At 47.2% G+C, this 16,706-nt stretch overlaps 1 protein-coding gene across 1 annotated transcript in view; it reads left to right on the top strand.

The window, feature by feature from the left end:
• Positions 1-16,706, top strand: part of PDE1B (phosphodiesterase 1B) — a 165,085-nt gene that overhangs the window by 121,686 nt on the left and 26,693 nt on the right. The window contains exon 3 of the mRNA XM_058168669.1: positions 14,937-15,050. Within this exon, the coding sequence (XP_058024652.1) occupies positions 14,937-15,050 (114 nt within the window). The remainder of the gene's footprint in view (positions 1-14,936; positions 15,051-16,706) is intronic.

Consider the following 16,706-nt stretch of genomic DNA (forward strand, 5'->3'; position numbering starts at 1 on the left):
TCTTGGGACAGTGCCAGCTCTACATGGCTATGAGGCCAGAGGATTTCCCAGACGACCGGGCTAAGGTGGCCTTCGTGATTAACCTTCTTTCCGGCTCGGCTGCTCGATGGGCCACGCCCCTCTTGCTCCAGGACAGCCCCCTGCTGGCGGACCAACAGCGTTTTTGGCAGCACCTGCGCACCATGTATGAGGACCCCGTTCGAATGCTGACGGCAACCAGGCGCCTTAAGGAACTCCGTCAAGGGAAACGCCCCCTGCAGGAGTACATCGCCGAATTTCGCCTTTTGTGCCAGGACTCTGACTGGAATGATGCAGCGCTGGTGGACGCGTTCCAGGAGGGACTCTCAGAGGAATTGCAAGACGAGCTGGCCCGCGTGGAGGCGCCATGACCTCGACAACTTGGTGCCCTTTGTCTCCGCCTCGATGCCCGCCTGCAACGGCGACCGTCCCGTCGCACCCCGGGACCCGCCGTCGACATCTGCACCCCACTTCCTGCACCACCAGCACCCAGGGTCGCCCACGCTTTGTAACCGCCATGAAGAGCCCATGGAGTTGGGAGCGGCCAGACCTCGCCTGACAGCCCAGGAGCGGAACCGAGGCGCCAAGGGGATTGTGCCTGTACTGTGGGGAGCCCGCCACTTCGCCGCTTCTTGCCCCAGAAAGCGGCGGCACGACGCCGTCCCCGAATCACAGCGTGACCAATCGAACGGAGCAGGCCCGACTGGGAAACCCTAGGTCGGGCACGTACTAAGCCCCCACTGGACGCTATGGAAGTAGACTCTGGGCCCCTCGGCATCTGATTCTGGACACACGGATATGGTTGGGGAACCAGTCGGACGGGCTCCAGGCGCATGCGCTGGTGGACTCAGGGCCACAACAAACTTTATGGACCAGGCCTTTGTGACCCAGTTTGCGGTCCCGTGGTTCCGTGGACCCTCCGATGCGGTAGAGACAATTGATGGACGAGAACTGGTGTCCGCCCCATTAAATTCGCCACCCAGCCTTTGCGCCTGGCTATTGGGGACCATGAGGAGGCGATCCAGTTTTATGTCACGGCGGACCTTCATTTTCCTTGGTCCTTGGGTTGGCCTGGCTTCGGACCCACGATCCTCAGGTGGCCTGGTCGCGAACGCCATCTCTTTCCCGAGTCTGCAGTGCGTCGATCACATCCGCCACACCTGTGCCGGCCAGAACGCCCCACCGCTGCCATCACCTTGCCTCCTGAGCTGACGGACTTCGCCGACGTGTTCAGCGAGAAGGAGGCGGACCGACTACCCCGCATCGGCCCTACGATTGCCCGTGGACCTTCTGCCCAACGCACCACTGCCTGTGGGACGCCTGTATTCCATGTCGGAGCCCGAGTTGGCCGCCTCAGGGACTTCCTGGACAAAAACCTGGCCCGAGGGTTCATCCGCCTTCAAAGTCCCTCTCGGCCCCGGTCCTCTTTGTGAAGAAGAAGACAGGGACTTGCGCCTATGCTGTGATTACCGCCGGCTAAACGCCATTACGGTGCGGAATCGCTACCCCCGCCGCCATCCCGGAGCTACTGGAAAGGTTGCGGAGGCCACGATCTTCACCAAGCTCGATCTCCGGGGCCTACAACCTGGTGCGGATACGAGAAGGAGACGAATGGAAGACGGCATTCGCACCCGATACGGACACTACGAATACACTGTCATGCCATTTGGGTTGACCAATGCTCCCGCCGTTTTCAGCACTTCATGAACGACGTGTTCCGAGACATGTTGGATCGGTTCGTGGTTATCTACCTGACGACATCCTGATTTACTCCCGGTCCAGGAAAGCCACCTTCGACACGCCAGTCTGGTTCTGCAACGCTATGGAGCAACAACTCAATGCGAAGCTGGAGAAATGCGTCTTCTTCCGGACTTCCATAGAATTCCTCGGCATATCATCTCGCCCGAGGGCATAGCCATGGACCCATGTAAAGTAGAAGCTTTGTGTAGCTGGGAAGCCCTCGCCGGGTGAAGGATGTTCAGCGCCTACTGGGCTTCGCCAACTACTACCGGACCTTCATCCCGGCTTCGCCACACTGACAGCTCCACTTACCCAGCTCCTCAGGAAGAAGGTTGCATTCCGTGGGGTCCCCGCAGCAAGAAGCATTCACAGCCCTCAAGAAAGCCTTCGTCACGGAACCCGTCCTGAGGCATCCCGACCCGCCCGCCTTTTGTGGTGGAAACGGACGCCCAATGTGGCTCTGGGAGCGGTGCTGCTACAGGCTCCGGCGAATGGTGGCACACTTTTCCCTGCGCTTACTACTCCCGGAAACTCAACCTTCCGAGCGCAACTACACTATCTGGGAAAAAGAGTTGCTGGCTATCAAGGCTGCATTCGAGGCTTGGCGACACCATCTGGAGGGGGCCCGACATCAGGTGGAGGTCCGAACGGACCATCGGAATCTCGAGCACCTCACCACAGCTCGGAAGTTAAACCAGCGGCAGATCCGTGGTCGTTGTTTTGCCCGGTTCAACTTCCGCGTGACCTACATTCCCAGCGGTCACAACCGGAGGGCGGATGCCCTGTCCCGCAAGCCAGAGTACCTCTGCGCCAAGGACCCCCTTCCTCCACGGACAGTGCTGCCGGCAGAAGCCTTGGCCGCAGCACGGGAGCCAGTGGACTTGCGGGCCCAGGTGCGAGGCGCAGCGCCAGGACGCCTGGTCGCAGCAAAGGAGAGCGGAGGTGGGCCCCCGGCCTCTTTGGACCTTGGAGGAGGACTTACTCAAGTTTCGGGGGCGATTATATGTGCCCACAGGACCACTCCGAGCCCTCGTCATGACCCAGTGCCACGACAACCCTGCAGCAGGACATTTTGGGTTCTTCAAGACCCTCCACCTGGTGACACGGACCTTTTGGTGGCCCCGAGTGCGGCATGATATACATGCCTACGTGACATCCTGCGTACCGTGCCGGCAAGCCAAGACCGCCACGGGGGCCCCTCCCGGGCTCCTCCAGCCCTTGCCGACACCCGACAGACCCTGGGGGGCGATCTCTATGGATTTCCTGACAGACCTGCCGCCGTCCTCTGGGTTCACCACGGTGCTGGTGGTGGTGGACATGCTCACCAAGATGGCACACTTCATCCCATGCCGCGGACTGCCCACAGCCGCAAAACGGCCCGTCTCTTTCTGCAGCACATCTTCCGCCTCCATGGTCTACCGGACAGGGTGGTTTCGGACCGCGGAGTTCAGTTCACAGCCCGCTTCTGGAAGAGCCTGATGGCCGCGTTGGAGGTGCAGGTATGTCTGTCGTCATCGCACCATCCGGAGACCGACGGGGGTACAGAGAAGGTCATCGGTATACTGGAACAGTATCTCCGTTGCTTCATCAACCAGCAACAGGACAACTGGGCCGACTACCTGTCCCTGGCGGAGTTTGCTTTTAACAACTCTCAGCACACCTCTACTCAGATGACCCCGTTCTTTGCCAATGTGGGGTACCATCCGCGGCTCTTCCCTCTGGCACCACCGGACTCTCCTGTTCCCGAAACGCAGACCTTCCTGACGGAATTGCATGCGGTCCAACAGTTGGTACGTCAGCAGCTGAATCGGGCAAAGGAGGATTACAAACGGTCCGCCGACCGCTCCCGACGGGCAACGCCCCCGCTGGCAGTTGGAGACCGGGTGTGGCTCTCCACCAAACACCTCCCGTCCGACCGCCCGGTAAAGAAGTTGGACCACCGATTCATCGGCCCGTTCCCTGTCGAGGCAGTCATCAACCCGGTAGCCTACCGACTGACCCTGCCACGATCCATGCGGATCCACCCCGTTTTTCACCGGTCCCTTCTGGTTCCTGAGGCCACACCGAGTCCCCTTCGGTGCCCAACAGCACCCGTCACTGTCGCCGAGGACGGATCGGAGGAATACGAAGTCCACAGCGTACGAGACTCCCGCTGGCTGAAGGTCGTTTCCAATATTTGATCGCGTGGAAGGGATACGGGACTGATTTCTCCTGGGTAGATGCCTCCGACGCTCATGCCCCTGACCTGGTGCAGGCCTTCCATGAGCAGAACCCAGCCCGACCGCATCCCGATCGTCAGCCCGGGGAAGGGCCCTGCGGTGAGGATAGTGTTGTGACCCAGGTTCCTGGACCCAGACTCCTGGACTCGGATGATTCAGAAAGTGAGGAGAAGACCTGGCCAGCCCTGCTTCTCTTGAGCCCTTCCTCCCTGGCACCCACTCAAAGGGATGGGGAGGGCCGGCACAGCCTGATTCCATGGAGCCTTCTTCTGATTTGGCAACGCCCAAGAACAGTTTTGAGCGATGCAAGGTCACGAGGACTTGATCGCGCGCAGCAGCGGAAGAGTTGGGACAAAGCCAAGTCATAATTGTCATGCAGTGACATCTGCAGAGACTATAAATAGGAGGCGGACTTCCTGGTTTTTGTCTTGGACAAAGTAATGAGTTGGCGCGAGCTAATGAATTGGCGAGCTAACTATTTCAATGGAGGAAAGAATATATTCGTGAGTAATTCTGGCCTTATCTATAATTTCCTCGTTATCTCCAGAAACTTGGCAGGCCCGTGGGTAGACGTGGCCAGGACATGTATCTATGTAAATAAAAGGGGAAAAAAAAGGAAGGCCTCTGACGGACTCTTTGCTGGGAGTATTGGGGGAAGGGAAACAGAACATAGAGGTTGTAATCTTGTGGTCCCAAACATGCCCCTCTTTGCAATTTTTGTGGCTATGGCAGCTTTCTTTTCAAAGCATTGTACTTGTACACGTCAACTTAGGAAGCTGTGGCTTTGTCTGCCAACTGGAAAAAAAAAAAAAGCTTTTTTCCTCCCTGATGATCTCTTACAGACAGTGTCCTTTTATAGAAGGCTATCTCAGGATGTTATTTCAGTTGTCGTTCTCTGAAAATGATAGATGGGAACATCAACAATGGGATGATCTGCTCTGCTAACTCTGACAGCAATGTCCATTGAATGTGGGGGTGGAAGTCCAGGGCAGTGCATATTCAGAGGTGGGATTTAGCCGGTTCTGTCCGGTTTGGGAAAACCGTGGGAGGCTCCACCCACCCGCCTGGATGTAATGTGCGAGCAAAGAGCATGTGCGGAAGGCCGTGCGCGCGCTCACATTTGCGAACCGATAGGGAGGGTAAGTGAATCCCACCTCTGCATATGATGCCCAGTTTTCTCCTGCAAGATCTTGGTGCCTTCCACAAGGTGCCTTTCACTGCCTAGGCCAGGGGTGTCCAACCCACAGCCAATAGGCCACATGCAGCTCTAGACTTTTCTCCCCCTATATTCCCCCCAAGCCCCCCTCCTCCCAATTTAATAAAGACCATTTGGTCCCACCTGTTGGTCTCCACTTGTCATCTTCTAGAGAGAAAGCTTCAGTAGTAAGCAATATATAGCATATATAGTGGTGGGGATTGTGTTTACTAAGAAAAATCCGCTGCTTCGGAACATGTTATTTTGGGAGCACCATTTAATGATAAAATGTATATCTTCACCCCATGGGTGCCACATTGCTTAGAAGCTGGCCAGAAAGATGTAATGTTCTTAAAACAATCACCTTATCACCATCAGGGGAATTTTTTTTGGGGGGGGGAGTATTATTTAAAGAGAGAAAAACAAACACCATGTAGAACATTATCTGATAATCTAGAGAGTTGAAGAGCAGCCAAGCAGCCTTTATAGAACGTTAAAGTTTAACCATTTGCAGCGTAATACAGAATATTTACCTTTAAACAAGTCTGCACCCAAAACAATAAAAAAAAATATGTGTTTCGGCATAAATTTGTCCAGTTGGGTTGCATATCTTTTACCTACCTGTGTTGTTCAGGGGCTCAGAGTGTAGAGGTTCTTCCATTTTTTTTTTCCTACAACAGAAATAGCAACCAACGACTAAGACAATATGACTGGCTCAAAGTCATCCCAGTAAGCTTCCATAGCTGAGGATGGCTTTAAACTGGGTCTCCCCAGTGCCAGTCCAGTGCCTTAAGGCCTGATGTTGCTCTTCTTAAAACTGATGCATATATTTGAATATCCTTATCTGTCATGCAGTATAGTAGGCTGGACACCCAGAAAGGAGGGTGTACATTCCAGAGGAATAAGAAGGCAAATCAACCCAAATATTTTGCATGAGAGAAAGAGGTTGGAGGCACCCCCTCCTTAATATTACAAGGGTACTTTTTCAAGAGGCAACTGGACTTCCTTGTTTGTCTTTGAAGACGTTTTGCTTCTCATCTAAGAAGCATCTTCAGCTCTGACTGGATGGTAGAAAATGGAAGGATTTTTATTCTTTGCAGACAACTGGTCATTTGTATTCTTTTAGAGAGTCGTTGAGGTCACTTGGAGGTTTATCTGGGTCCTCAGGGTCACCTGAGAAGTGCAAGTGGGTGTGGAGCCTTCTTGGAAATGCTGAGAGGAGCTGTGTTGTGGAGCTGTGCTTTCTGCAGGATGTTTTCTGCCCTATGTTCCTTCACTCTTGAACAGAGGCACAGGCGGTTGGGGATGAGTCTGTGTTGTCTGCAGCTCAAACTGAAGCGCTTCCTGTAGTCTGCAATTTTTCTGGAAATCCGTTCAAATTCCACACCGTCCCAAAGTGCATAGCTAAATGTCCTTTGGGACAAACCATGACCTGTATGACTGAGAATCTCCATAGACCCCACTCCTTAATAGTTCTCAGAGTATATGGTAGATGTAGATAGGAGACGGCTTCATTTTGGCAAGATTCTGTCTGTAGGCATGGAACCATTAAGAACTCAGCTTGGAAGAATCACCACATGTCTTCCTTGGGTTTGGGGCCTGACATTATCAGTGTTTACAGATGACAGGCTGATTAGGTATTCCTCAGAGTAGTAATCTCAACACCACGTGAAAGACACCTGTTTGGGAAAGGTGTCTTAATAGATGATGACATTTTTTTCTTGTTTCCCGTTATCGGGCACACAGCCCCTGCTGCTTTTACATCTAGTGATTTAATTCCTTTGGCATTTGAAGCTCAGTAGATGTTGAATAATTTGGTGGCATGAGTGCTGTCTTTGTGTTGTTATTTAATGGTAATTGAATTTTCAAAGACAGCACACTATACCACGCATATTGAAAGTAAGTTTGCACAATATACTCTTCCCATCAAACTTAATGCCATCCCACCTAGTGCCCCTGTGGTTTATCTATACAGTAGTCACAAGCAAGCAACCATAAAATGAAACACAATCCTATAGAGAGAGTACAAATTGTCTGTTCTAATCTAATAAAAGTCTAATCTAGCTTCTTGTTGGAAACCCATGCCGGTCTTTCTCTTTTCTGGTTTAAGGACAGGGTTCAAATTCCTGTGTGATACTCCTGTCTCAAATATGGTTTCTTATACTGTGATAAGGAGTTGCTTGACATTGTTATGGTTGGCAGAAACTGAAATAGCAGTGCTAATAGATTTTGGGCTGGAGATTTGAGGTGACTTTATACTAGTGCCCATGTTCAAAAATGTCTACAGAGCAAGCAGGGGGCAAGCAAAGTACACGAGCCCCCTTTAAAGACCTTTTAGTGGTCTAGAGCAGACAGTAATTTAAATCTGAGATACATTTTACACCAAGATTATGCAGGCTTCAAAAGTGATTTGGAAAAATTAATTTGACTGTTGTGTCAGCACAGCCTTTTACACGTTGTTTTCCCGCAAAAGCCTGAGAAAAGATGCTCCTGCTTTAAGAATCTCTGCTTAAAGAGCCACTTAAGTGATTCATAGCACAAAGGTTACTTCAGGTTCCCCGAAGAAAGGCCAGCCGCTTTCAGGAAGACCTCGTAGGAGGCCTGGAAACATTCCTTTGAAATCATTTTTAAGGTCGGTCCAATCCTACTTTTTATCAACAAAATCTCTCTCAAGTTGAGATTTGCTCCTAAAGGCACCTTTGTGATCTTGACAATCGCGTGCAAATGACTAGCCATTGCTATGTTCTAGGGCAGGGGTTTCCAACCTTGGCAACTTTAAGCCTGGCGGACTTCAACTCCCAGAATCCCCCAGCCAGGTGGCTGGGGGATTCTGGGAGTTGAAGTCCGCCAGGCTTAAAGTTGCCAAGGTTGGAGACCCCTGTTCTAAGTTGTTTTTTCAACTACCCCTACAAACCTAGATTTTTTTTCTTTGATAGACACCTGCCTCACCGCCATCCCAATATTAACCAGATTTAAGCCAGATCCTGCTGAGTTTTTTTTTTTTTGCAGTCAAATAAGGCTGGGTAAGTGCTGCCACCTTCTGTGATTTTCTTTACATAGCACTAAAAAAAAAAAAAAAAGCACGAGCATCTCACCCACATTAAAATCTAGAAGGAGAAAAAGATGAAAATTCCGAATACCGCAGTCTTCAGCCCACTCAAAAAAACATTAAGCTCAATCTCTCGGGCTCTCAAAGTTTGCCTCCCGTTGACTGGGGTATCCTAGAGAGCATCTTTCATATTCCCTGCCCCAACATTTCACCCCCTTCCCCTTTCTGTCTATTTCTAGCTAAACCTCCCTCTTTCTGCTACTCTCTGCCTTTTTTGTAATCCAGTCACAGAAAAACTCCTGCTGCGTGGATGCGTTTTGTTTTCATTCTCCCTTCTACTCTATGGTGCCGCCCTTTCTCCAGCCAAGGGGTGAAATCTCTCCGAAATGAAAGTTTTTTTCAAGGACGGGGCGACCCCATTGCCTGTCATTAGCTCCCACTGTTGATACATCATCTGGCCCCAGATTGATTTAGGCAAGGGAAAATTTAGATGGAAGCCTTATTCCCCACTGATGGTAAAAGGAAAGGTTGGGGAGGGGTGATGATTTCTCATTCAGCAGTTGAGGCCATGAAAAATTATTTTGGGGGCCCATCAGTGGATTATGAAACACGCTGAGCTGTCACTGAAAATGGCAGCCCCATTGCAAGGTTGATTTTTCCTGTAACATGTAGCGCAGCTGATGTGATTGTTTTGTCATCGTCCTGCTGTGCTTCTGTTTCTCCAGAATGGAACATAAGGCAGTGGTGAAATCCAATTTTTTTTTTTACTACCGGTTCTGTGGGCATGGCTTGGTGGGCATGGCAGGGGAAGGCTACTGCAAAATCTCCATTCCTACCCCACTCCAGGGGAAGGATACTGCAAAATCTCCATTCCTACCCCACTCCAGGGGAAGGCTACTGCAAAATCTCCATTCCTACCCCACTCCAGGGGAAGGCTACTGCAAAATCTCCATTCCTACCCCACTCCAGGGGAAGGATACTGCAAAATCTCCATTCCTACCCCACTCCAGGGGAAGGATACTGCAAAATCTCCATTCCCATCCCACTCCAGGGGAAGGATCCTGCAAAATCCCCATTCCCTCCCCACTCCGGGGGAAGGGTACTGCAAAATCTCCATTCCTACCACACTCCAGGGGAAGGATACTGCAAAATCTCCATTCCTACCACACTCCAGGGGAAGGATACTGCAAAATCTCCATTCCCATCCCACTCCAGGGGAAGGATACTGCAAAATATCTATTCCCACCCAACTCCTGAGGGAAGGATACTGCCAAATCCCCATTCCCTCCCCACTCCTGGGGAAAGGCTATTGCCAAATCCCCATTCCCTCCCCACTCCTGGGGAAAGGATATTGCAAAATCTCCATTCCCATCCCACTCTGGGGCCAGCCAGAGGTGGTATTTGCCGGTTCTCCTAACTATTCAAAATTTCCACTGCCAGTTCTCCAGTACCTGCTGGATTTCACCCCTGAAATAAGGCTTCCATAAGGAAATGCCTTGAACTGTTCTTTGTTTTTCAGCAGCACTCCCTAAACCAGCGGTTCTCAACCTGTGGGTCACGACCCCATTGGGGGTCGAATGACGATTTGCCAGGGGTCGCCTAAGACCATCGGAAATATGGGAAGTATACTTGCGAGTCGAAGAATCGCACTCCAATGGTTGACTCCACAAGCCAGCTGCAGGCTCTTCAAATTGCTAGCCGAATTCGGCTTCAGGTGCGATGAATTGAAAAAGAGAGAAATCTTTGCTCTGATTTCTCCCTCTCAAGCCAGCTGCAATCACTCCCAATCGCTAGCCTAATCTGGCTTCAGGCGCGATAAACTTAATAGGGGAGGAGTCTCCGCTTTAATGCCTCTGTCCTCAAGACAATCGCAAGCAGTTCAGATTGCTAGCCAATACGGCTTCAAGCGCGATAAATTCAAAACGAAAATAATTTTATGGTTGGGGTCGCCACATCATGGGGAATTGTATTAAAGGGGTCGCAGCATTATAAAGGTTGAGAACCACTGCCCTAAACAGAGTCTCCAGTAGTGTTGGGCCATCCTGGCTGGGAATCCTGGGAACTGTAATACTCGTGCCTCTGAAGGATGCTGGATAAGGAAAGCTCTAAATTCAAAGAGGGGATTCAACGCAAAGCTTCTTGGTTTACTGGCTTCTTTTGTGTTGCTGTTAACAGGCTGTTTTTGTTTTGTCCCCAATAAGTGTGTGTGCACTTCCCATTTCCTTCAAAAGACACTCATGTGTTAATGATGTGCTCCTCTGGTTTCGGTGGAAAGATTAAGTGCTGTTTGTTGTTTTCCTGTCAGTGTCTTTCATGCATTACAATAGGACTGATTAATTGGAAGTGAAACATTACAGATGAAGCGCCTGGCTGAGCTTGATGGCCTGTTATTAACTAGCAGCACATGGAGAACTGGCCAGAACTATGTGACCTAACCTATCTTTTGCTTGGGCTAGGCTGTTGATATAAGCACTCTCTCTGCATAGAACAGGTAGGATCATTGTGTTACGAGAGGAATACAATCGGTGGAGCAAGTTGTAGGAGGGGCATTCAGATGAGAACCAAATCTACTTTTGTTGTTCCCTTCTGAAAGAACTTCTATGGCTTGAAAAGTTGAAAACTGGAAGAAATACGTAACTAGAAGAAAGAGGGAATGAGAGCTTCTTTAAATGTGTGAGTAAAACAGATCCTATGTCAGGGTTCCAAGTAATACATCCCTAGCAAACAGAACTCCGAGGCAGGTAGATTCCTCAGAGAATAGGTTTATTGTATATAACATATTGGCACATGCTGGTGAAAACCAACTCTGAATGTTCCCATGGTTTTCACCTAATTAAAAGTTTTTCCCCTTCCCCAAACAATCAGTCACATGGTCCAATCGACCAATTTTTTTACTACCGGTTCTGTGGATGTGGCTTGGTGGGCGTGGCAGGGGAAGCATACTGTAAAATCTCCCATTCCCACCGCACTCCAGGGGAAGGTTACTGAAAAATCCCCATTTCCTCCTGATCAGCTAGGACTCGGGAGGCAGAGAAAAGATGGGGACAGGGCCAGTCAGAATTTTTACTACCGATTCTCCGAACTACTCAAAATTTCGACTACCGGTTCTTCAGAACTGGTCAGAACCTGCTGAAACCCACTTCTGATCCTGTCCTATTTGTTATAAGGGGTCTTGTTGACAGATAGGGTTGGCCCTTTGCAGGCCTTCTGACTTCCTTGTGTAGAAGCCATCTTCAAGGCAAGCTGCAGGCTTATTAGAACTGGTTGAATAAGATAAATGACTTCCTTTATATAAATATACAGAACTATCCATGTCAAACTGAAGAATTTTAGAAGATTCTTGAAAGGCTATCTTGTCCTGTCCCTGAAGATTAATGCGGAATAGGGCTGTGCTTTGGGATTTAAAGGTGAGAGGATGATTCTGGGGAAAAATGTATTTAGTTTCAAAGAGTTGTAGGCAAGAGCTAAAAGCACTTACTCACGTGCTCTGAAGTGCCTTTTAGCTTTTGAGACCAAAGCACTGCACAGCACTAATGCAGAACTTAAAATTCCTGCTTTGCTGTTATACAACCAGCCAATCTCTATCTAAAGACCTTCAGGGAAAAGAGAGCATACCATCTCCAAGTCCATGTCTGTCAAATAGAATAGAATAGAATTTATTGGTCAAGTGTGATTGGACACACAAGGAATTTGTCTTGGTGCATATCCTCTCAGTGTACATAAAAGAAAAGATACGTTCATCAAGGTACAACATTTACAACACAATTGATGGTCAATATATCAATATAAATCATAAGGATTGCCAGCAACAAAGTTACAGTCATACAGTCATAAGTGGAAAGAGATTGGTGATGGGAACGATGAGAAGATTAATAGTAGTGCAGATTCAGTAAATAATTTGACAGTGTTGATGGAATTATTTGTTTAGCAGAGTGATGGCCTTCGGGAAAAAACTGTTCTTGTGCCTAGTTGTTCTGGTGTGCAGTGCTCTATAGTGTCGTTTTGAGGGTAGGAGTTGAAACAGTTTATGTCCAGGATGTGAGGAGTCTGTAAATATTTTCACAGCCCTCTTCTTGATTTGTGCAGTATAGAGGTCTTCAATGGAAGGCAGGTTGGTAGCAATTATTTTTTCTGCATTTCTAATTATCCTCTGAAGTCTGTGTCTTTCTTGTTGGGTTGCAGAACCGAACCAGACAGTTATAGAGGTGCAAATGACAGACTCAATAATTCCTCTGTAGAACTGGATCAGTAGCTCCTTGGGCAGTTTGAGCTTTCTGAGTTGGTGCAGAAAGAACAGTCTTTGTTGTCCTTTTTTGATGATGTTTTTGATATTAACTGTCTATTTTAGATTTCGTGATATGATAGAACTTTCCAAAGTTCTATCATATCAAACTTTGGCTTTCTAAAGTCTCCCCCGAGCTGAATTCTGCTTCCTGTCTTAACATTGAGTTGAAATCACTCCTAATCTTTGCTTCCACCTTTGCTGTATAGTATAGCAGAAGACCAGCCTGCTCCAATTTTTTTTAATTAATAACATAAAATACAAAAATGCAAAAGTAGGAAAATAGTAGGAAAGATAGGGGAGGGAAAAGGGAAGGGAAAAGTGTAGGAAAAAGGGGAAAAAGAAAGAAAAAGTGTTGACTTCGACTCCCTTTGGTGCAGTAGGATAAGATAGTAACATCAAACCTCAACTTTTTGCTTTTACATAGTAGTATAAACTTGCCATTTCTATAACAACAAACCTATCTAATCGGTAAAACCCAAAATCAAAGTTTAATTTTTTCCCACCTTGAGCACAAAGTCCAGAAGCGGTTTCCAAATAGAAACCAAAGTAATTGTATTTTTTTCTTTAATCAAAGCAGTCAGTTTAGCCATCTCTGCTAATTCCATCAACTTTTGCAGCCATTCATCCATTGTGAGGATCAAAGTGTCCTTCCATTTTTGTGCATAAAGTAATCTTGCTGCCTTCAACAAATATAGCATCAAAGTTCCAATTTTTCCCCCAAGTCTTTTTCCATTAAACCCAAAAGAAAAGTTTCTGGTTTTATCTTTATATTCATATCTTTATATTTTATCTTCATATTTATCTTTATATTTATTTAGGCAGAAAAAATGATTGCTACCAGCTTGCCTTCCATTGAGGACCTGTATACTGCACGAGTCAAAAAGAGGGCTGTGAAAATATTTACAGACCCCTCACAACCTAGACATAAACTGTTTCAACTCCTACCCTCAAAACAACGCTATAGAGCACTGCACACCAGAACAACTAGACACAAGAACAGTTTTTTCCCGAATGCCATCACTCTGCTTAGCAAATAATTCCCTCAAACTATTTACTAAATCTGTACTGCTATTAATCTTCTCATCGTTCCCATCACCCATCTCCTTCCACTTATGACGGTATGACTTTAACTTTGTTGGTTGTATCCTTACGATCTATATTGATATTGATTGTTTCCTGATTGCTTATTTGGATGGAGAAGGCCCAACACTCTTCTTGGTTGAGGGCAACTCGGGAGAAGAAAAGGAGGCTTGTTAGATTAGATTAGAAGACTATAATTCTTTATTGGCCAAGTGTGATTGGACACACAAGGAATTTGTCTTGGTGCATATGCTCTCAGTGTATATAAAAGAAAAGATACGTTCATCAAGAATCATAAGGTACAACACTTAATGATAGTCATAGGGTACAAATAGGCAATCAGATCATACTAGGAAACAATCAATATAAATCGTAAGGATACAGCAACAAGTTACAGTCATACAGTCATAAGTGGGAGGAGATGGGTGATGGGAACAATGAGAAGATTAATAGTAGTGCAGACTTAGTGAATAGTTTGACAGTGTTGAGGGAATTATTTGTTTAGCAGAGTGATGGCATTTGGGAAGAAACTGTTCTTGTGTCTAGTTGTTCTGGTGTGCAGTGCTCTATAGCGTTGTTTTGTTTGTAGGCAAGGAACCTGGGTTTGTTTATTTTCTATCTATGTTACTGGGCTCAGGATCAAAAAAGGAATTCCTTACATGCTTATTCACTTTGTTGTATTTTCTTCCTGATGTTCCTTGAAGGGGCTCAGCATGGTATTCTAAATCCCTTATCCTGCGAATAAGATAGGTTGGAAGGGAGAACAGCCAGTTTCGTGGCTGGACATTGGGATTTTTTTTTGGCCTTATTTTCATCTTCTAATAGGTTTTAACATATCGCCTGACGATATGGATGCTGTTACTCTGTGTCCAATAGTATATTAACCTCTTTCTCGGCCGAAGAGGTTGTAGAAAAAATGCTTTTAAAAGGTTCTGATGATCCCAGCTGAGCCGCACGATCATCAGAGGCTTTTTATTTACTTTTAAAAGCATTTTTTTGGCCGAAGAAAAAATGCTTTTAAAAGTAAAAAAAAACCCAAACCTCTGATGATCATGCGGCTCAGCTGGGCATTGGGAGGGGGGAGGGATTTTTGCTAGCGGTTCTCCAAACCACCTGCCGCCATCGCTACCGGATCGAGTGATCCGATCCGAACCGGGAGCACTTCACCCCTGGATTATCTGCTTGCTGCAGTGTCAAATCTCTGGAATATGATTTCTTGTTGGTTGGCACTTTCTTGAGGAGGTTGGGTTGTGATGAGAGATGCTCTATGGCAGGAGGTGAGCCAAGGAAAGAAGTTTTACCTAGTCTACTTATTCCCTTCCACTTCATTTTTTTCTTCTCGATTTGCAGGTTGCGGTATATGGTGAAACAGCTGGAGACAGGAGAGGTGAATATTGAGGAGCTGAAGAAGAATTTGGAATATACAGCTTCTTTGCTTGAAGCAGTTTATATTGATGAGACCAGGTGAGGATGGAAGGGTTGGGAAGCCTTGTGGATGTCTATCTGGTCCAACGTGATTCCCCCTCCTTCCCTAAAGTCAAAATGAGTGCCCCTGGATAAACTGCCCATCTCCAGACCCGAGCACCACCCACGCTTAGGGACTTCATGTCCCTGAGAATTGTTGAATATTCAGCAAGTTGGTCCTTACATCTGAAGAGCATCCAGCATGAGGAAAGCTGGGATAAACTGAATTACGGGAAGTTCCTGAAGCAACACCACCATTTTGGCAGTAATTTGAAGAGGGTGGTTGGTGTCATGGTTTGGATGTTGGCAGAAACTCTGCTGAGTTTTACCAGCCTTATTGAGTGGATCTTGCTGTGAATTTCAGTTCATGTTTCAGTTCACTAAGAAGGGATGTGGCTCCCCCTAGTGGCAGCCTGACATATAAAGAATTCATCAACCTTGAGTGCACTGAATCCAGAGAGAGAGTCAAGTACTCTTATATGCTGTTATCTAAATCAGGGCTCCTCCAGGCTTGGAACCGGTATCGGTCTGCAGCCTGTTAGGAATCAATCCGCACAAGCAGTGGGTAAACAGGTGAAGTTTCATGGGCATGTATAAGATCTAGGTTGCATGGGAAACTGCCCCCCCCCCAATCCGTGGAAAAATTGTTTTCCACGAAATCAGTCCCTGGTGGCAGAAAAGTTGGGGATCGCTGACCTAAATTACAAAATCATCCTTCAGTGAAGTTGTAGAAAATACTTTCTCCCAGATACTAAGAGAAGCCCCACTTAGGGCACATCGGAAGAAACCTCATCTCTATCCAAGATCCAGAGAAGCACTAATGGCATTTCCTTATTGCTGAGTTGCTCTTCATCCATTCTTAAGTTGTCAGAAAACAATACGAAATTTGTTGTCTTCATTATTGATCCCTACTGGGCCATTATTCTAATTGCTCTTAGTTTCTACCAGTCATCTGACTTCCCTCCAAAGTAATGCTTGAAAACCTACAGCTTTACTCACCTTGAAGCTGCTCTTGCACTTTCAGACTAAGGGGACACATACTACTTTAGTACTGGTGCAGCTAAAATCCTCCCTTCGGAGACTAGAATGCCCCCAACCCTGTTAGCCTTTGGTAAGGCCATAAAAACCTGGCTATGTTCCCGAGCCTGGGTTGTTGAATGCCTCAAGGGCCCCATTTCCTGGCTATATTGGTAACGGGCCAAATATCTTGTGTATTTTGAATTGGATGGTCTAAGGTTTCCTCCTGGTTTTATTGTTTTTATTGTTTTAAAATGTTTTTTTCAAATTTTTAATTGTAAGACATGTTCTGAATTGTAAGCTACCCGGAGTCATTTACTGAGATGGGTAGCTATAGAAAATGAATGAATGAATGAACAAATAAGTATGACTTAAGGCCATCTAACTCACAGGCTAGTGTAGGCAATGTTAAGGAGACTTGGGTTAAACGTCTCATCATTTTATTTTTCAAAATTCTTTTTAACGTTTAAAAGATGATCCGTCAGTGTTGAAAACCAGCCTAAAGTGCCAATGTTACCCTTGTTCGGTGGGCGCTTTTTGATTTATTTATTTCGGGGTGGTGGGGGGGAAGCAATGTAATTGCAGCTTTTGTCTCCTATTGTGACGGACGTTGCCTCGAATTCCTTATCATCTGTCCTT

This window comes from Ahaetulla prasina, chromosome 2, assembly GCF_028640845.1.
Source record: "Ahaetulla prasina isolate Xishuangbanna chromosome 2, ASM2864084v1, whole genome shotgun sequence".
NCBI classification, from domain to species: domain Eukaryota; kingdom Metazoa; phylum Chordata; class Lepidosauria; order Squamata; family Colubridae; genus Ahaetulla; species Ahaetulla prasina.